At 34.2% G+C, this 21,928-nt stretch overlaps 1 protein-coding gene across 1 annotated transcript in view; it reads left to right on the forward strand.

The window, feature by feature from the left end:
* LOC106663882 overlaps positions 1–21,928 on the forward strand; it is a 341,156-nt gene that overhangs the window by 268,448 nt on the left and 50,780 nt on the right. Inside the window, exon 2 of the mRNA XM_014389095.2 lies at positions 10,940–11,030. Within this exon, the coding sequence (XP_014244581.1) occupies positions 10,940–11,030 (91 nt within the window). The remainder of the gene's footprint in view (positions 1–10,939; positions 11,031–21,928) is intronic.

Below are 21,928 nucleotides of genomic sequence, written 5' to 3' on the forward strand. Positions count from 1 at the left end.
CTGCACATATCATTTCCCTGTCCCTTCTCTCTCTTTCTATCAGTTTTTCTCTCTCTCTCACTCACTCCCTTTCACTCTCTTTCTCTATCTTTATCTCTCTCTTTCTCCCCCTCTCACTCACTTTCTTTCTCTCTCTCTATCTATCTATCTATCTATCTATCTATCTATCTCTTTCTCGCTCCCTCTCACTCACTCTCTCCCTCCCTCTAACTCACTTTGTCTCTCTCTCTATCTATCTTTATCTCTCTCTCTCCCTCTCTTTCCTTCCCTCCCTTTCACTCACTTTCTCTCTCTCTCTCTTTCTATCTTTATCTATCTATCTATCTATCTATCTCCCTCTCACTTTCTCTCTCTCTCTCCTTCCCTCCCTCTCTCTCACTTTCTCTCTCTCTCTCTCTCTCTCTCTCTCTCTCAGTCTATCTATCTATCTCGCCCCTCTCTCCTTCTCCTTTTCTCTCTCTCTCACTATATCTTTCTATATACCTAACTATTTATCTACCTATCTACCTATCTTTGTAGATTCATGGATAGATAAGTCTTTATTATTTTATATATAAATCTACATCTAAAATTTTTGTATCTTCACTTATTACTAAAAGCAGATCCAATGGCCTACCCCGTCTTACGAGTCTCATTTGATTTAATTCAGTGAAAAAAAAGTAAAGAATATTTATGTAAATAAAATTGTCCTTAAATGCAATTAAAATATAAATTACGGATACAGAAAATTATTAGCAAATAAAAAATAATCTTTTTCAAAACGTACTTTACTCGCTTAATAATCTGTTCCTAAGTTCGTAAATATTTTACAATAGATTCACTAATTTCATGGTCCGCTTGAACAATTAATATATTACAATTAATCAAGGTTTTTAGTTTAGATAAAAAAGTCAATGGCACGAGCGGGATTCGAACCCACGATCTTCAGCTAGATACGCCGCTGCTCTACCACCTGAGCTATCGTGACCTTGATCCACTCGGACACCAACTTCCCATCTTAACCGCACCTTTTGAATTTTCCCTCCTTTTTGCCATTTTTCAAATGTCGTGGAATCGGATTGGATTCTCGACGACAAATGAAATGGCCACGGAGAGCTTTAGTGAAGTATACTTCTTTTTAAATCATTAAATTCACTAATTTCGTGGTCCGCTTGACCAATTAATATATTATAATTAATTAAGGTTTTTAGTTGAGATAATCCGATCGAGAATCCCATCCGATTACACGAAATTTGAAAAATGGCAAAAATGGCTCCTTAGCATAAGATCTTTTTCTTTGTATCTGTCCGTATACGTAAAATAATTCTCAGAACAGATTACACGTTTCCTAATTGATGTGGCATTGAGAATCAAGTAGAAATTATGGCTATAGTTAATAAGAATTATAATTTTTCATGCGTTGAAATACGTTTTCCAGCGATATATATAATTTATCTTATATTATCGCATGCTAAATTTCTAAAAATACTTTTTTACATAACATACTGCCCTAGTCGTCCGGTTTGCTATTATATATTTTTAAGGCGGCGCTCGGTCGAACAGGTTTCATGAATATTTAAATTGTTCGGGCCGGGTCTCAATAAAACTGGATGGCCAGCAAATAAACATGGCTAAGTTCTTGTAAGTACGAGCGAGTGGCTTGTTAGAAAGCTTAGCAATATATTTAAGATTCGCCAGTGAACTACTTTATATTCAAATGGCCGTTGCCAGCCAGGAGAGCAAGGATTTCCTTTCCGGGAGATAGAAAACTATATGATTTGTTTTACCGCTGTTGAACAACCCTCCTTTTCCGAAATTTCCTCGAATTATAACCCTTTTAATTATAATAACGTCAACAAGTAAATAAATTAAATGCTTTTGTATCCATTGTTTAAAAAATAATGTATGTTAGAAGTAAAATGTTTTTAAGAGCACAATAAGGTCGGTAGTGCTTTATGGCGCGCTTGTTTTGGGGTTCGTAAACATACAAGAGATAGAGGAAGCATAACAAATTTTAATTAAAAAGCTTTTGTACCTTCCAAAAAACTCACCTGACTACATGCTCTACATCGAAACCATAGTGAAGCACATAGTACACATTTCGTTTTACATTTAGTCTATATATGAAAAGTTTTAAATAATACTACTAACAGTTTGCACAATTTCTGGCCGGAACTGTGATAAGCTGAAGGATTTTGAGGCGGAAAAGTTTAACCGAGAAACTGCATAATAAAGGCTAGTAAAGGAACACTGAAGTCAACCATTAGCATGAATTTGGTAATTAAGACAGATTGGAAAAGGATGACATCGGCTTGGAATAATATGGACCACAAATGCAAGCATGGATTTGGAACAACACTACTACAAAATGTACCAAAATAAGTGTCTTTTTAATTTCGATGGTTTTTAAAGCAATGGACAAACTCCTAAACGTAAAACGTCCAGCAGTTGAGAAAGGACAGCACATTTACTTGCGTCTTGATCTACCACAACTTTGTGATCCGACTAGCATGCCTGAGGAACGGGTAGCTAGTGGCCTAATTGACCAATTTACTTATGTCAATTAGTTAATCTTTTTATGTATGGTCTTGGTTGGGATGAAAAAGTTAGCCACGAGCGGGATTCGAACCCACGACCTTCGCCTTCGAATCCCGCTCGTGAGACTTTTTCATTTCAATGAAGATCTTACATAAAAAGAATAAGTAATTGAAATATCCTTAAGATTGGAACCAACTGGATTTCCCTTGTACTATACCCTAGTCAAGCCTTCATACAATAATTATCCCGTACAGGATGCAAACTACACTTATTCAATAATAAAATAACATTCACAACAACAATTATGATAGCAATTTACTAGTAAATAATTAAAACATTTTTTTAATTTGTATCGGTAATGAAAATTGCGTTCTATCTATCGAACGAAAGTTTTTCTACGAAAAAAAAGACAGGTGCAATTAAATAACTATAAATGACATTTAATTATTAGAATTACGTTGTACTTGAAAGTGGAGGCGTTGTCAGGGCTTCTAATCTCAGCAGCCCAAAATTCAAGCCCAGAATTTAACCGTCCGAACCTTAAAAATCGCCGGAAAACCAGGAATTGATTTATGACATCTGCTTTATTAAAAATAATACAATTTACCTTTCTTTGTTTTACACAGTTTCAGCTCCCAATATCTCACTCTCGTTTTCTCTCTCTCTCTCTCTCTCTCTCTCTCTCTCTCTCTCTCTCTCTCTCTCTCTCTCCCCCTCCCCCCTTCACCCTCCACTACTCTCTATGTATCAATCTCCGACTCTTTCTATACATATACCCATCTAGATAGATTTACCTGTGAACATTTTTTTTCTTCCGATACTTTCTATGCTCCCCTCGCTCTCACTCTCTCTCTCTCTTTCTCTCTCGTTTAGTTTTCTCTCTGTCTCTGACTTTCTTTAATGTCTTCGCCTTCGTCTCTTTCTGTATAATGGTCTTTTTTCTTTATATTCTCTTATTTTCCTCTTATCTCTTTCGCTGGATATCTTTCAGTCCCTCGCCCGTTACCTCTTTATCTCTCTCTCTATACTTTCTACTCCTAGTTACTACTTACGCAGTGCTATTATTCGTAGTTTGTTATTAATCATAATTATTAATAAATTAATGTATCATATGTTAGTTTTATTTAATTAATGCACTTTTTTCTTTATATCTATCTGCCTATTCATCCATTGATTCTTTTATCTATATAACTGTCTATACATTTATTTATTCATCTATGTATAGTTTTATGTATTTATGCCTTTTATTCTTGGTGGTTATATCATAATGTAAATAAGTATCATGTAATATATATATATATACAGGGTGAATTGCTACTCGTGCTACAAACTTCTCCAGTAGATTCTTGACCCTAAAATGAACAAAAAAGTTCATATTGACCATGGTCCGATTCTCAACCATTTCAGAGTAATTTCGCTTTTTATCGATTTTGAAANAAATACTTTGATTGAGTATTAAATTTATATCATTGTATAAATTCATTTTTTTACATCTACATGTATTTGTATAATTTAAACAATGTTTATAAATCCCAGGCCCTGAAGATGATCTCAATAAAGATCGAAACGTTGGCACATAAAGAAAATGTTTTTCTAAAATCTACGTCACACCAGACCGCATCTCACGATATACATATAATCATTAATTAACGGTCACTAAACACCACACATATGTAATAATGAAATATTGATGAATTAAACAATGAAAATATGTCTGAAATATTTTTTTAATACAAAAAATATATTCACAAAAACATTGTGCATAAATTTTGCCTTCTATTATATTATGCAACTATAAAAGGATTGTGCATAATTATAAACATGCGTAATGAAGTTATCAGCCTTCTTTTAGAAAGTTATTAACAAGAAACTAATCATTATGATTAAAAGTAGACTATAGATTACCTTATAAACAACTTCTTCCTTGCGGGTAATCACTTAATTTGCGTTTTACCTCGATCAAAACTCGATATAAAACCTGATTATTTTTAATTTATGCAAAGGGGAAAATGTATCAACTCGACACCTCTACTGTCTTTATCATCGACGACCAGCTATGCTGAAATATTAAATAATGATCTCGGAGGAAATGGACACAGTAACGGTGTAAAAAAATACAATGAAACCATCAGTCATCGTGTCACCAAAACCGGTCGTCCATCAAATCGTGGATAAAGAGACGTACAAGTATCAATTAAACATTTTAGAAGGTAGGACTAGTGTAAACTATAGAATTATTTTGGAATTTTATTCGAATTACTTATTTGTTTAACTTCAAGAAGATGTTTTTGAGGTCTTTTCTATTACTTGAAATCATAAGTGATATTACAACACAAATTATGCTTTAATTAATTAAGGTTTTTAGTCGAGATAAAAAAGTCAGTGTGACAAGCGGGATTCGAACCTACGACTTTCGGCTAGATACGCCGCTTCTCTACCACTTGAGCTATCACGACTTCGATCCACTCGGGCACTAACTTCTCATATTAACCCCACCTTTCCAATTTTCCCTCCTTTTTGTCATTTTTCAAATGTGGTGTAATCTATTTGATTCTCAGCGAGAAATCAAATGGCCACCGAGAGCTTTAGTTAGTGTTCGAGAGGATCGAAGACACGATAGCTCAAGTGGTAGAGTAGCGGCTTATCTAGCCGAAGGTCGTGGGTTCGAATCCCGCTTGTGACACTGACTTTTTATCTCAACTGAAAACCTTTATTAATTGAAAGATATTAATTGGTCAAGCGAACCAAGAAAAATAGTAAACAAATTATATGTTTGGACATTTTAGATATACCAAACTTTATGTTGTACGAATTAAATTGGTTCATAAATTTCTCATTATGCGAATAACTATTCTTTTATATGTAATATTTTATGTGTTATCGCATGTTATGTTATTTAATTTAGACTTCGGCAAGATTTCATATTAAATAGTTCAAGCACGTACTGAAGTGCATCAAAACTTTTGAAATAATCCCCACTTGACCGATACTTCACGACTCATGAATATTATAAAGGGTCTTCCCAGTAAATTAACCGAAGGGCCTAATGGCTTTATCTAATTTAAACTTCCCTATTATACATTCCCTGGCTACCATAGCTTCTGTACGTCGGCTGTGGCCTTTTGATAAATGTAACAGATCAAAGATTTAACACCCCATTAACTTTTTTGTCGAACAACCGAAAGATTCTTCTTATCTGTTTACCGCTCTGTAATGTAAAACTGTCGTAAATCTCAATGGTATGGAAAAGATTCGTAAATAAATTTAAAAAAGGCGGTCTGTGTTCAAGTTAAAGACAATATCGCTTATGCCCCAATCAAATGGGAAGTAATCGAGGATGGAAGTGCACTGAAAGACCTCGTTAACTGAATCGAGGCTTTAAATCGGTTGACGTCGTGACTGAAGCCCCACAATCTTACAAAACGTTTCCAACAGCCTATTACCACACGCAAATAAACACGCTAAACGGTAGTGAATCAACGTCTGGTTCTAATATTTTATAGTCATTTATGAAACTGAAACTTTTGTAAAGTCAGACAATTAAATAAAATTATAATATATCCATTATATTTCGTGGTCCGATTGACTAAATAACTTTTTACAATTAATGAATCTTTATGTAAGGTAGTGGTCGAGATAAAATGTCCGTCTCAGTCCATAACATATTAATCTTACTGTATGTACTATACTTATTTGACAACATCAATAGAAAAAGCAGCTACTTCCAAAAATGTGATTCTCAATTGTATTAGACATATTTGACTTTTTCGTTTTCCATTAAACTATAACAACTTAGTCCATAATCCATTAGAGTTCGTGGTTCGATTGACCAAATAACTTTTTTTAATTAATTAATCTTTATGTAAGGTATTGGTCAAGATAAAATGTCCGTCTCAGCTAATAAAATATTTATCTTACTGTATGTACAATACTTATCTGACTACATCAATAGAAAAAGCAATAAAATTCCTATGAGATTGATTTTTTTTTATTTTGTGATTTTAAACAAACCATATATAAAATCAGTTAGAAGAAAGCATTGTACAAGTTTCTAAAATTCTTCGCGTAGGGAAGAGTTGCCACTACTGATAAACTTTAAGTACATGTACTTATTTTCTTAATGTTCACTTTTCACTAATGTAAATTTAATGTTTAATTGCTATTAGAAATTTTATGGTCTTATTTAATATTTTTCAACCATTAACCGAAAAATTAAGTCCAACTGCAAACTCTTATTCTCAATTGTATTCGAGAAATTTTTCTCTTTCGTGTTCTTACTTTATTTAAGTGAATAAATTGATCAATTGTTGAGTATATAATAAATATATTTATTGTTGTTATTATATGTATATTTACAATTAATTCATCTTTATGTAAGGTTTTAGTTGAGATAAAACAAAAGTCATGTATTCGAGAAATTTTTCTCTTTCGTGTTCTTACTTTATTTAAGTGAATAAATTGATCAATTGTTGAGTATATAATAAATATATTTATTGTTGTTATTATATGTATATTTACAATTAATTCATCTTTATGTAAGGTTTTAGTTGAGATAAAACAAAAGTCAGTGTCTCAAGCGGGATTCGAACCCACGACCTTCGGCTAAAAACACCGTTGCTCAACCACTTGAGCTATGGTGACTTCGATCCACTCGGACACCAACTTCCCATCTCAACCCAACCTTTCGAATTTTCCCTCCTTTTTGCCATTTCTCAAAATAAGTAAAGTTGGGTTGTTGAGGTGGGAAGTTAGTGTCCGAGTGGATTGAAGTCACGATAGCTCAAGTGGTAGAGCAGCGGCGTATTTAGCCGAAGGTCGTCCGTTCGAATCCCGCTCGTTGTACTAACTTTTTCCATGTATAATATAGTTTTATTGGTGTTTGAGAATTAGGCCGCTATTTATCATTTTTAAGCTCACATATGTTAGCAATGATTAAATTACATAACGTCTGTCATCGAACAACGTAAACCTTGTTTTGTTGAATTTGAATATTTGAATCAGAACCAAGTGAAGTTTCATTTAGTCCTTTCTCTTTTTCTAATCATGAGGTTATCCTCTTCTCCTGCAGGTTTTCAATACAGAAAAGCGTTTTGTTTCAATAATCATATCAATCTATCTGATAGTTATACAAGAGAATTTTTTACTTTTAAGAAAGTGTTCTTAACAAAATATGTACAACATACAGGCTGTCCTATGAATAAAATTCAAAAGGTTATCGTTCATATCAATTTGGACGAAAAATCCCTACTTCCAAAAATGTGATTCAATTGTATTTTTTCTTGTATATTTTTTTCGTGTTGCTTTAAACTATAACACCTTTTTCCATAAAGTCCGTCTCAGCTCATAAAATATTAATCTTAATGTATGTTTTGTACTTATCTGACAGCATCAGTAGAAAATGCATTAAAATTCTTAGATTGATTTGTTTTTTTTATACCATACAATACCATATTTTTATACCATACATACGTAACGAACAAAATCTATCATGAGTTAGAAGATAACATTATACAAGTTTCCAAAGTTCTTGTTTAAAGTTTAAGTAAGATTTTTTGGGTTTTATAAATATTGACACAATAGCGCTTGGAGAATAGTTGCCTCTACTGATAAACTTTAAGTACATGTACTTAATTTCTTAATGTTCACTTTTCACCTGTGTAAATTTAATGTTTAGTAGAATTTCATTATCTTATTGAATATTATTTCAACCATTAACCGAAAAATTAAGTCCTTGTGCAAACTCAGATTTTCAACTGTATGAGATGCTTTTCTTTTTCGTGTTCGTTACTTTATTTGCTTAAATGAATAAATTGTTCAATGTTGAGTATATAATAAATATTTACCTTCTTTAGTACGTAAATAAATATATTTAAAAAGCCTAATAGATTGATAAGGTTTTTGTTTAATTGGATAATTAATAGAATTCCAAGAAAATATAATTGTTTGCTTATAACGAAAAGCAGTACAAGGTAAATCAAGGTAACTATTTCTTTGAAAATTGATAGCTGTAATTTCCCAATCTTCTGTCCTGACCGCCACAAACTGGGACACTGATGCTAATGGCAAAATAAAAATTAGGATAGAATAGAAGACTGTACAGCCGTTGAACCGAATCGGCCGTTAAAACTTTGCTAAAAGTTATGAGGATATTGATCATCATGATTTGACTGTGAATTAACCATACGAGCGTGACACCCGACACTATTGGGTCCAAAAATTGGGAGAAAAATCTATTTATATGTCCAACATAATAATTGGGGTTCATGCCATGGCCACTTTTAGAGAGCAAGTGGGCAATTGACAACTTGCAATATTCGTCACGTATGGTTTGGAAATAGGACTTTTGAAACAGTTTACCTCAGAAAACCTTATTCCATTGAAGAACTATACAAAAAACATCCTTTTTCTATTTTTCCTATGTGTTCTTTTTAACGTATTATTAGGTAATAACATTAAAATTTCCCTCTTTTTTTGCAAACAATTTACTGGTTTTTGTTTAATAAAAAAATAAAATACCAAATGGTATTGTTTTTTAAACAAAATCCCAATAACGTTATGTAAAAATAAAAGAGAAAATGTATTTAAAATACATGAAAATGTTAAAAAATATAAATATAAAAAAGACGTCTTTTAAAAATCCATGTTACAGAATGAAAATTATCATCGGTTTTTTTATTTTTTTTATTTATACGAAATTTGTTCATGCATCTAGAAATGCAACAAACAAATGATATATATTAAGTTAATTAAAAACATTTAAGATCAGTAAAAAAAAATCCAGACATTTTTATATATGCGTATTTTGATACACGCATATTCAAATATATATAATTTAAAAAAAAAAAATAAAGTAGCATGAAGGCTGGAAAAGTAATACCGCCCAATGCCGACCTAACTTAGTTGTTATTAAGTAGGTCCTTTGGCCATTGTCTATTTAAACGGCGGGTTGATCCGGCGGGATTTTGTAGGGAGCATGTTTGTTGGACAAATTGGTTAGTGTGTATACTTATGGAGTTATGGAATTTTGTGTAACAGGAAAGGGATGGTTAGAGATAGTTGGGTACCAGATCCTGTCTAATTGTATATTTTGAATATAAAAACCCTCCCCGTGCATAACCATCTGTACTGCGGGGCAGCGTATTTTCGTTCCAGGTTCAAGCCCAGCTGCTTGGATAAGGACTCGTAGTGTCTGTGACCCCTGACGAGTACCAGGCCAGAGAGAAGAGGCTGTGTTTCATGTTCGGTCGTGGACCGTAGTACTTGCGGATCGGATTGCCGACAGCATATAGACAGCGAGAAGTTATGACTACGCTGCCGCCGTTCCTCGAATGTGGGAGGAATGTTGGACGGGGGCGAGTGCGTGCTTGTCGGTGGCGGCCATCAGAGTTGCCTTTACCGTAGGCATGGTCTCTTCTAAGGGGTGGTTAGAGATTTCACTAAAATCGAAACCGCGGCCGGATCGGATCCGATTGGATCGAAATTCCGTTGGAAGTTTCAACGCTAGCGTAGCCCCTGCATCCAGGGAGGTAGAGTTGTCGTCTCTATCTACGGAATGCGTGGGAGACTTGGCCGATGCATTTCGACCACTTTTTGTGTACCCCTTTACGCGCGGCATCGTTAAGTGCACAACGTTAACCCACCCCCTCGGAAAGGGCAAGCGGGAGAAGTCGACATGTCGGCAGTTTGCTGCAGGGTGATGTGGGCTTCTACACCGAACCTCAAGGAAGCAGCAGATTTTCCGTGCGCGGAGGTGAATCGCTCCTAACGTGAGAATCTAAACGTGTGATAAGGCCTATTCGGCCAGGTACCCACGCTAAAGAATCTGAATATTTTATGATATTGCGACCCCAGTGGAAAACGAATGAATGTAACAGGGAACAGTTAGTTCTTTGAAAACAGGAATTTGGAGGTCGGTTTGTAGGGTACGTTTCGACACGACCATTTTCTGCAGTCACTGAATTATGTTGCAATTGGACCGTTTGGTTGAGCCCCACAGCTCTATTCCGTAGGGCCAGATGGATCGGAGTACTGTCTTGTATAATAACAGTTTGTTCGCTAGTGAAACTTTTGATCTATTTTTTAGTATGTATAAGAAAATTATATAGTTTGTTAAGTTCCTTTCTTTTCAGTTTAGTGAGTTTAGTGACGTCAGTCTTTTGTCGAGAAACAAGCCTAGATATTTAACTATGCCCGCAGACAGTATATAGGTATGTTGGTAAAGTTGATTGTTAGAAATGTCGCACATCGGATGGTAAAGGTTAAGATTTTTTAAAAGTAAAGGTGTAAAGTTTAGGGTTAAGGTTTAGGGGTTTTTAATTTAAGATTCGTAAAATGACAAAAATTTTAAGCACATACGCAAACAAAAATAAATGTAATTACTCCATATCTAATTGTAATTAATTATGTTTTTATTTTTGTTTAGGCCACGAGGACCAACTGGAAAGAAAAGCCGTCGAGGAAGAATCTCGAAAGGTTTTTCAGCACTTACAGAAACGGTGCTTTAAAAATTTCAGGTGATTTTTTATATCAACTAATAAATCTTAATTAAGATCTATAGAAAAAAATGCTAATCGGCATTCCCAAGTTTCTTTGATCCAGTTAGTTCTAATAAGCTTTAATTATTGGCCGTCCGATATCACAGACTTGCGACCCATTAAACAAATTACTAGACAAATGGCATAACAGGTTTTCGTTGTAACATTTAGGTTAAATTTTACTTTCTTGTTAATTCCGAAAATGGAAGCTATTATTAATTGGTACGTAATTCTAGGTTTGTGGCTGTTTTTAAAATTTAAAATTAGCCTACTAAAAGTTCAGTAGAGAGCGGTAAATCATACGAGAGCTTTGATTTATAACCTGATAATCTCTCCTTTTTTACGAATGGGTGTAGTACAAGGTTTTCAACGTCTACCGAGATATGCTTCTTTATTTGTTCCGTTACCGGCGTAAAATAAAAATAAGACACAATCCCTCGTCCTGTGCACCGATATCAACCGCGATAAAAGCCTCATTAGTCCGATACGTTAGAAACCGGGGAGGAAATTTATTGTTTCACCTTCCGCTTTGCATGAGATAAGCTTCTAAGGTACGAAAACAAAGAAAATTTGTCGGACTTTATACTGCTTTGCAATAGCTCTGTGGGCTTCGTTGGTTGAATCTGTCATTCGTCTAGGTCAATATTGATGTAGATGAACTTTTCTGTAAAGTTTTTCTGTTTTCTGCGTTCATGTGATTTTGTTTTCGCAGGAAAATCAATTTTCTCTGGAATAAAAAAACATCTCTTCTTACTAATAATTCACTCTTCCAACTTTTTATATATATATAAATATAAAGTAATACCAATAACTACTGCATTTACAAATACCCAAGTAGAAAATACTTTCCTATCTACTTTGGAAATTACCTCCCTAATTACATCCAATATATTTAGAAACCTTCTTCAAAAAGTTTTAGTATTTTTAACAGCAACATATTATGCGATCCACTTTCCTCTATTATGGAAGTATTTCGTCGTCCTTCTCATTCCTAAAGCTCACATATCTCCCAAATAAACATAAATTCATTAGCCCTTTTTCTGTCCAGTCATAATCCTTGAAAAACTTTTTTTAAACTTAATGCCCATCAGAGCATCACATGGGGTGGGTTGATAGCTGTAATTCCTAATCTTCTGACCTGTCCCCTACAAACTCGGACGCTGATGCTAATGGTAAAATAAAAATTACGATAGTAAAGAAGACTGTACAGCCGTTGAACCGAATTAGCCGATAAAACTTTAATTAAAGTGACTCTGAATTGCCCCCCCTTCAGATGGCTCCCAAACAAACGAAGGAACCGTATCTGGTGTTTTCTGTACAAGCCCAAAATTCAATCAATATCATTCAATCAATATACTCCAGTCTTTCAACTAGAAATACTTGTCATCAATGCTTGTGCCTTAGAAAATCATAAAAGAGGATACATAGGCAAAAAATCCTCATAAGATCAGATAGCCAAACTCCTTTAAAGCATCAGCGTGTTAAAAAAATCACATCAAAATTAGTCAGCGAATGCATCCAAAATCTCCAAAACCTGGGGAAACAACAATTTGATATCTTGGGTTCCAGGACATAAAGTAATTTCAGGTAACAAAAACTGGCAAGAGGAGGATCTGCAAGACCATACCTAGGCCCCGAACATATACTTGGGATTATAAAAACAATTACATAAGCCTTCCTTCACAGAATGGATCCAAATAAAACAAAAGGAGAAGTGGATAAACTCTAGGGGCGATAGACACAGTAAACGTATGCTAAAACTACCTTTACCAAGACTGGCAACATACTGCTGCAGTGGGAGAGGGCCTGACTCAGAGAAGTGATAAACTATTAACCGGTCACTGACATCTGAGAAAGCATCTACATAACACGGGCATATATAACGATGATCTCATTTGCAGATTGTGTAAAGAGGAAGAAGAAACAGCCATCCATCATTTTCGAATGCAAAGCAATGACCTAATAGAAACGTAACCTAGCATATACAAAAACCTAGGGAATGAAATTGTAGCAGCAACCGTCAGTAACCTAATACTTCTGAGTAGAAGGATTGAGTCGATTGCACTGAACTAGAAGGCTGCAGAGCCTGGGGAGCATAAACTCATCACCATCACCCTTATACTTCCCAATACCTCAATTTTATCTTCCACCCCAAATCACATCCATCCAACCTCCTATACACGCCTTGAGTTTATCAAAGATTGGGCAAAAAGTTGAAGTTAAGATTGTATGGTGTATATGCATTTACATTGAAAAAACGATCTTATCTTCTATGGTACATCAGACGAAGTACAGACATCCGGAATACCGAAAGTTAACCATCGTTAAATGGTAACCACTTCATTTTCATCTCCCTTTCAAACCTTCCCAAGTAAAACATTTCTTGAGCATGATCGAATTACCTCCACACTTCGGAATCCAATGCAAAATCTTTTTTTAATCACAGTAATCAATGCCATCCTACGAACCACTAATTTTTTTCATAAAGATTTTTCCGACATTATTCGAATTTCTAAAGCTTATTCCGGCCAACTAGATATCTCTCCCCCGACCAAATAGCCTTTTTCTTGTGATCTTCAAAATTCCCTCAATATTCCTTTTAAAATCATGTTACCATAATTCCAACATGCCCCGCGTCCTACAAGGAAGTATTTTTGGTCCCATTCTTTATACCATATATACTGCTGATTTTCCTATACATCATTGCGGATCATAGGGCCATTTTTTTCTCTCCCAAACCATATCCAAGTAACCTCAAACATCCAAGAAACCATTACCAAAGCCGTTTTTTACCCCCAAAGCCTCTGAACCCATTGGCAAGAACCCTCTGAGATGTGTCTATATGTTTTACTAGTATGACCAAAATTGATTTAATTTTTTGAATCGGAGATCTCACGTCTGACTTTTTAATAGAAATTTAAAACAATTGTGTATCGTTACAATAATGAAATAATTTTACATCCTAAAATGATACATGTATAAGCAGATCAAATATTTTTTCAATAAAAATTAATGGTTAATTACTCAATAAAAATGGCATAATAATCAATTTGTATATTTTAAGAAAATGTGTTTTGTACCAATTAATAATAATGATTTTAGCAGCTGAAAAATTACAATCTACCACCGTATTGTTCCCATAGTGTTTTAAAAAATCATCAGTTACGTTTAACAATAATTATACAACTAAGGAAATAAAATGGGCATTCAAATTAATGTTTAAAGATAGTAAAACTTTTAGACCTTTATAACCCATTTTTCTCATTGTATCGTACATAATATCCGACAAATGGCGTACTTAAAGTTTGTTTATGAACTGAACTTCTATCTACTGGTAACAAATTGTAATAATGGTAACATAAAAATAAACAAAAACAGAAACAGGATATCTTAACAATTTGTACGGTACGGGACAGTAAATATTCCGACAACGTAGGATTATGTCCCTGGGACGTGGGAATTTTAACAGATGTTACTCAAATTGCTTATTGCTCAGCAATTTTTCAAGCTCCCCAAAAAGCTCACTTTTATTTACAGTTGTGTAACAAAAATAAAACTTGAAAATTCATTTGCTGCGGTTAGACGTTTGTGTTAATTTAGTTTTTAAACCCGGCTAGGATTTAATGGAAAAAATGTAAATAACATTATTGTTTTCAGTTCACATTCATACAAAGTGAAATACTACTAATATTTGTAAGAATATTTATGGTTTCTATTTATTGAACTTTTTATTACGAAGAAAACCGTCTTATTATGGTTGTAGTGACAGACCATTAAAGGTGCTGGCATTTACCGCCCTAAATCGAATGTCAGCATCCCTCTTTGCAGTAGCGCTAGGCAAAATTATTGGCAATAAATATTTTGTGTAGGTTAACGATTGGACGGTATCGGTGAACGTAATATATATTTTTCCGCAGTACATTCATTCACAAATAAGAAATAAAATTTCAGTGGTTAAACTAGAATGTTTGTATTAGATCCGTTGTAACTTTTTCACATGTAGACGGGGTCAAAAAGATAAATATTCTGACATCTACGATAAAGTTATACGTTATGAAAGTTGTTTATGTTTTACGATAAAACTTTGGTTGGTGGTGATGTCATTACTCAAATACAACATTAAGCTAATTGATTATTCTGGTTTTGGATGGTCGAGGAATCGTATGAAGCACACAGGGTAAAATGTCCATTTACATTGAACTCAACCGTGTTTGGGGAAGGTATCGATCATGTTTGACATCAATCTTAAAAGTGAAGATGAAGTGCTCTGACTTATCTAACATCTCTTAACGATATTTTAGTTATAATGTTTTCCATTTATTAAAAAACATGGATACACTTTCACCGTCGTTCTTGTAAAACAGATTTATTTGAATAAGCAGGAATTTATAAATTTTCTTTCTTAGTATTTTCGACTAAATTCGTTTTGACATAGTTACAATATTTAAGGATGCCATCCAAAGCCCATTTTCCAGAACTTCCTGCTTTATTAAGGTAGTTTGTTAAAAACTAATCTGAAGCAAATAGCTATATCATATTCATTCTAGTCCAGTTGAAAGATTTATAAGACATGTCGGTTTTTCTTTAATGTTTTAATCGAAATATTTAAAACAAATTGTGATAATCTTCAACTCCACTACTTAAAATATAAAAACTACTTTACGTATAACGGACTTGTAGGAAGACTGAAAATAGAAAACAAGTAATAAACGCATTTGAGTGTAACATTAAGGTCCGCCAAACATCGCCATGTGACTTGGCAATGCATGACTAAAGTAAATTAATTTGTCATGAGAGAGATAGAAAGAGAGAGAGAGAGAGAGAGAGAGAGAGTGAGAGAGAGAGAGGGGGGAGAGAGAGAGGGAAAGTGAGAGAGAGGGAGGGGAGAGAGAGAGTGAGCGGGGAAGAGAGAGAGAGAGAGAGAGAGAGAAAGAGAGAGGGGAAGAGAGAAAGAGAGAGAGAGAGAGAGAGAGAGGAAAAGTGAGAGAGAGGGAGGGGAGAGAGAGAAAGAGAGAGTGAGCGGGGAAGAGAGAGAGAGAGAGAGAGAGAGAGAGAGAGAGGAAGAGAGAGAAAGAGAGAGGGGAAGAGAGAGAGAGAGAGAGAGAGAGAGAGTAAGTGAGTAAGTAAGAGTGAGAAAGCTCATCTTCTTTAGATTGTAGTTTAGAGATCAGTAGTACAGAGACGTATAATTTTACTATAAACCTTGCCTCATGAGAGAGAGAGAGAGAGAGGGAGGGAGGGAGAGAGAGAGAGAGAGAGAGTAAGTGAGTAAGAAAAGTAAAAAAAAATCGTGTTAGTTTATCTTCAAAGATTTTATTGCGTTTAACAAGGCAAAAGTGATAGAGAATCAATTTTCCTGTAACAAGTGCTATTGGAACAACAAGCCTGAGAAGTTTACAAACAGATAAAGTGAATGGGTGAAGGACTTGACTGGCGGAGGTCCATATCGCGATGTACGGAAAATAACTGGACAGACGGTACAAATGAATTGGATACTGTACAAAATGAAAAAAAATCGTTTATTACTTGAACATTGAGTGTATTTGTGTTAGTTCAAGGCTCACATAAGTAAGCAATGAGGCAGCTGATGACCTGGCATAGGAGGTTTCACAAAATTTTAATAGTGTGGCATATTGTGTAGCTTAATAGCTTATTACTTAAAGAAATGTTGACTTGGCAAACCATCAAGAATAATAACAAGAAGATCAAAGTTTTCGTAGTTATAATTAGTCGAAAGGCACATTTTATTTTCAGCTTAAAACACAAATCACTCCTCCTCTATCTGTCTGTATGTATGTCTGTCTATCTGTCTGTCTGTCTGTCTGTCTGTCTGTCTGTCTGTCTGTCTGTCTGTCTCTCTGTCTCTCTCTCTCTCTCTCTCTCTCTCTCTCTCTCTCTCTCTCTCACTCCCTCCCTCCATCTTTCCCCCTCTTTCTCTCTCCCTCAGTAACCACCCATCCTTTCACTTACTCTTTCTCTCTCTTTCTTTTCTTTGTCTGCACTTTGTTTTCCTTTCATTCTCTCTCTTTCAATCGAATCATAAATTAATTAATATTTTATTTTATATTATGTTGTTTTGCATTCTCTAAATTACTATAATAATAATAATAATAATAATAACGAAAATTAAAAAATAAGTGGTTAATTAATTTAAAGTCATGTTTAATTATTAAAAAATCTACTTAAATTTTTTATTGCGTAACTTTCTTTTTCTTCTATTGATTGTTATTCATTGATTTCTTACACAGATAAATACATATTGTCTTATAAATTTATACACAAAAATTTGTTGTTTGTATTCTGTATGTAAAATAAATTGTAACGGCCAAAGAGGCTGCATAAATTGTATGTATACTGTAAAATGTACAACTCACGTAAGTGGAAGAAAGCTCCAAGAAACCGAACTTTGCGAGGTAAAATAAAACGTTCAATCAATCAATCTCTTCTAGCCAATTTTCATTAGGGTTTTACAATTGAAATTACTTATCAAATAAAATCAACTACTAACAGCAATGCATCCCTTAAAGGTTACTAAAATAGAGCTACAATGCGCCTCGATAAAAAAATTAAAATTTTGCCGGTGAAATATGGCATATAATATTAAGATGGATTATTAAGGCATATTTCAAAGATTTCAATTTGCTTAGTGCCCTTCCTTATACGGTAAAATATGTCTTTCGACTAGTTATAACTACGAAAACTTTGATTTTATCTTCTTGTTATTATTCTTGATTGGCTTTCTTACTTATGTGCACCTTGACCCAACAAAAATACACTCAAATTTCCTCTCAGACTTGAAATAATAAACAACTTCTTTTCATTTTGTACAGTATCCAATTCATTTGTACCGTCTGTCCAATTATTTTCCGTACATCGCGATATAGACCTCCGCCAGTCAAGTCCTTCACCCATTCACTTTATCTGTTTGTAAACTAATAAGGCTTGTTGTTCAAATATTGGGTTGTCCGGAAAATAATGCAGGATTTTAAGTTTTCATTAAAAAAAATCTATATAAAATATTCTGTTTACGTTTANTGGGAAATTATTTTGATTAAAGAACATTGCTTTAAAGTAACTAGTTTCTTTTTTTTTGTTTAATACCAAAATCCTGCATTATTTTCCGGACAACCCAATAGCACATGTTACACCAAAATTGATTCTCTATCACTTTTCCCTTGTTAAACGCAATAAAATCCTTGAAGCTCAATAAACACGAAGTTTTTTTCATTAAGGAAATCGTTAATATCTCTCTTCTATTTCTCCCCCCTCTCGCTCTCTCTCACTCACTCCCTCTCTTTCTATCTCTCTTTCCATCACTATCTGTTGCATACTCTTTCTTGGGTGTCTAATATTATTATAATTATTAAAATTAATTTCCACTAAGAATATTGTCAATAATACTATAATTTAGTGACGATAAATTTGGTGTGTGCAAGTTGTTAATAATTGTAACAATTTATTATAAAAAAGTTTAGAAAATCCTTATTAGGTAAGCGATAGAGTTTCGTAATAAATATTTTCTCCAGATGTATATTATTTTTTTAGTACTTATAAATCGTATTAATCAAGAATTATTGGTTTTTTTTGTCAACGAGAAGCGTAATTAACCACATAATAAGGCAGGTAAAAGAATTATAGACCAAGTGAGATTAAATTTTATACGCCAAACTAGTATCCTCCATCATCCTTATTCCAACTTTTTTGACAGAGATGATTCATAAGTTGCCTCTGAAATATTTCAGTTAAACATGTTAAGAAAAAAGTTTTGTCAGTTTACTTAGGCAATAAAAAATAGGTGTTTTTATTGCACTGGTGTAATGCCATTTTTAATTACTACAAGTCTGACAATTTGTATACATTTTGGATTTTATTACCTTTTACTCTCAATATAATTAAATTTTTAAATTTAAATGTTAAGCGAAATTAGTTAATCTTTATGTAAGATATTAGTTTTATTTCAACTAATACCTAACATAAAGATTAATTAATTGAAAAAATTAATTTGGTCAACCGGGCCACGAAATATAATAGAGTTAAGAGCACTATTGTCGCATGGTTTAGATTGCAGTATACTTTCGATTTATAGACTTTCAGCTAAATGGCAATGAGACAGCAAAAACAAAATACATATAAAGAAAAAAATAAAATCCCATTTGCTTTTTGTAATTTATTTAGAAGATATTAATTTTTAACAGAGCAAGAACTGCCGCTTTAACTGTTAAAAAATCTTGAACTTTTATTGCGCAGCTATGGCAAACAACTAAGACGTTTGCTTTCGCATTTTCTGTAGACGATGTAATATTTCTTTTTTATTTCCCCATGTTCATTTCAATGCTACATTTTATACAATTTCTGAGCATTTACATATATTGAGGAAAAGTAAATGTTTGAATCCTAGCCAAGGGTAAAACGAAAAAACTCGTTTTTCTTTATGATTTCTATATTTTACAACTTTTGAGAAAAACAAATCATTGTCGATTAAAATTTCTATTTATTTATCTCTATCTAAACTGAAATCATCACCACCCGTAAAAAAATAAATAAATAAAGTTTAAAAAACAAAGCAAAAAACGAAGCGATATCGGACAGTTGAAACTTGGTATTTTCAACGAAGTTAAAGATTTGCCAAATAATAATTGCATATAATTTATATATAAATAATATAAAAATACATATTACAAATGTGAGCAATTATAGATTTTTTTCTACTGCCAGAACACTTGGACTGTGACCAGCACTGCACCCGGCAAACACTCTTTTCGAGAAGCTGGCCAATGCTGGTACTCAAAATAAGGGATTAAAGAGTGAAGAGGTATGAGTACCATCATCGTTTATGGTGACGTAGAAAAGTAAAACGTTTTGGGCAATGGATGGATAGTTAGGTGTGGTTCTTTTGATTGGGGAATCGGACTGTTCAGATCGTTGCGGATAGTGAGGCTTATGATAAAGTATACATAGCAACTTTTATGTGGAATTTTCATTGGAAGGATTAAATGCGCTTTATATTGAATGGGTTTTCAATATGGCTCCCCACACCATATGTCTGGAGTGGTCGCAATAACATGTAAGTTCTTGTGTTTCAAGTAGTGTGTGGGGATTGTGGGATGGACTAAATATCTGACTTGAGAAAAAGCCGGCAATTCCGTTGTTGAGGTTCATTGGAAGGCCAAAATGCGTACGGCACATTTACTTATTTTCTCTCTTCTCTTCCGCTTTTTGCACCAGTGTTTGGTAAACTAAAGGTGTACTTGGATGTCCGATGTTGCTTGGATAGGATTCGGATAGAAGATAAAATTGCTGAGCTAAGTGGTAAGATGCTTCGGAGTATGGGATAATCAGCAGTATAAATTGTATTCAGGATGGAACAAAGCGCTATAGAGGGACGCCGGGTTGTAACGGGTAGATGTCATTTTGAAACTACGCGTAGTTAAACATATTCAAAGATAAATCAGATGTGGGTAAAAGCTTACATTTATAGAGGGTACCAGTACCTATCGAAAGCCTGGGCCATATACAGGAACGCACTCATCATTTCTTTTTATTCTCTATAGTAAAGAAAGTGGTGTCAAAAACTCTGTAACCTTGATCGTGAAAAATGTTGGAGAAGTAGCCCAATTAGTGAGAAGGGACGATTTAATGTGATGAGTATTAAACGGTTCAAAAGGTGTCCTCCGAGTATTTCTGAAACCAGTGGTAAAAGGCTGATTGGTATGTGGGAGGATATGTGCTTGGAATATTTGTATGCTTTAGCGAAAAGAATCACGATGGAATACCCCATAAGAGGGAAAATTGAGTGGTACGTAGGATGGCATTGTATATTGTGATTATAAACTCTAAGGTTTTCTGCGAAAGGTTTCGAAGTAAAATGGAGGTAATTAGGTCACGTCTAGCCTTTTTTCTTACTTGGAGAGTTGTGAACATAGTACATATTTAATTTCAGAAGGATAAAGGTTTAAAATGGAGATAATTAGAAATAATTACCACTTAATAATGATAAATTTTATAACCTCTACTTGTTACTTAGGTTGTCAAATTAGTATAACCAAAGGACAAAAACATAAATCACTCCTGGCCCAGGAGCACAGCCCCCGTCCAAAAACCCGTTCACTGTCCAAGAACCCCTACGCATTTGTGCCGTAGAAAGTCAGACAGACAACATCCCTAAAATACATACGTCCGGCGTCGATGTAGTGTATGTTCCGGCATATCCTAACGCGTGACAAGTCTAATTAAATTCACTCCCCCAGAGTACTCATCCCTTGGGAAGGATTGAAACCCTACATTCACGCTAATAAATTACTTCACTACAATTTACATTGTCACTCCAGAGTACTCGATATTTCTTGGGGGTGGGTGATAGACCTCTCATTTAAACTAATAACCTACATTCACACCGACAATTTAACTTTAAATAAACATATTATATAATTTTCATTTTTATTTAAGATATAGGATCATTTAGTTCTCGTAGGTATAAAAATGTTTATAATTCTATGTCGTGCTTTCAGATAACGGCCAATCTTTTTAAAAGGGCCCACAGTAAGTTTTTTCAACGATTCGGATTTTGAGCCTACAGCTCATTAACAGGTCAGGAGCTCTACAACCAGGTCTCTTGTCATGAATTGCAAGACTGAACCCCCGCCGGCCATCTTTTTTCTATTGATAACGGCCAACTTATTTAGTTTATGAGTTCAATTTTTTGGGAAAACGCCCACCTGAAATATCGACGAGATTAGAAACGGCTTTCACATAAAAAAATTCTGGTACCGTTTATCCGCTTTGTTTCTGGCAGGTGGGCGGATTGTCGCATAACCGGCTCTCTTATCATAATCATAACCATTAGGTTTTAGAGGGCCGTTTATACACACGCCGTTTCC

The sequence above is a fragment of the Cimex lectularius genome, unplaced genomic scaffold, assembly GCF_000648675.2.
Source record: "Cimex lectularius strain Harlan isolate CLEC.00 unplaced genomic scaffold, Clec_2.1 scaffold41, whole genome shotgun sequence".
In the NCBI taxonomy this organism is placed as follows: domain Eukaryota; kingdom Metazoa; phylum Arthropoda; class Insecta; order Hemiptera; family Cimicidae; genus Cimex; species Cimex lectularius.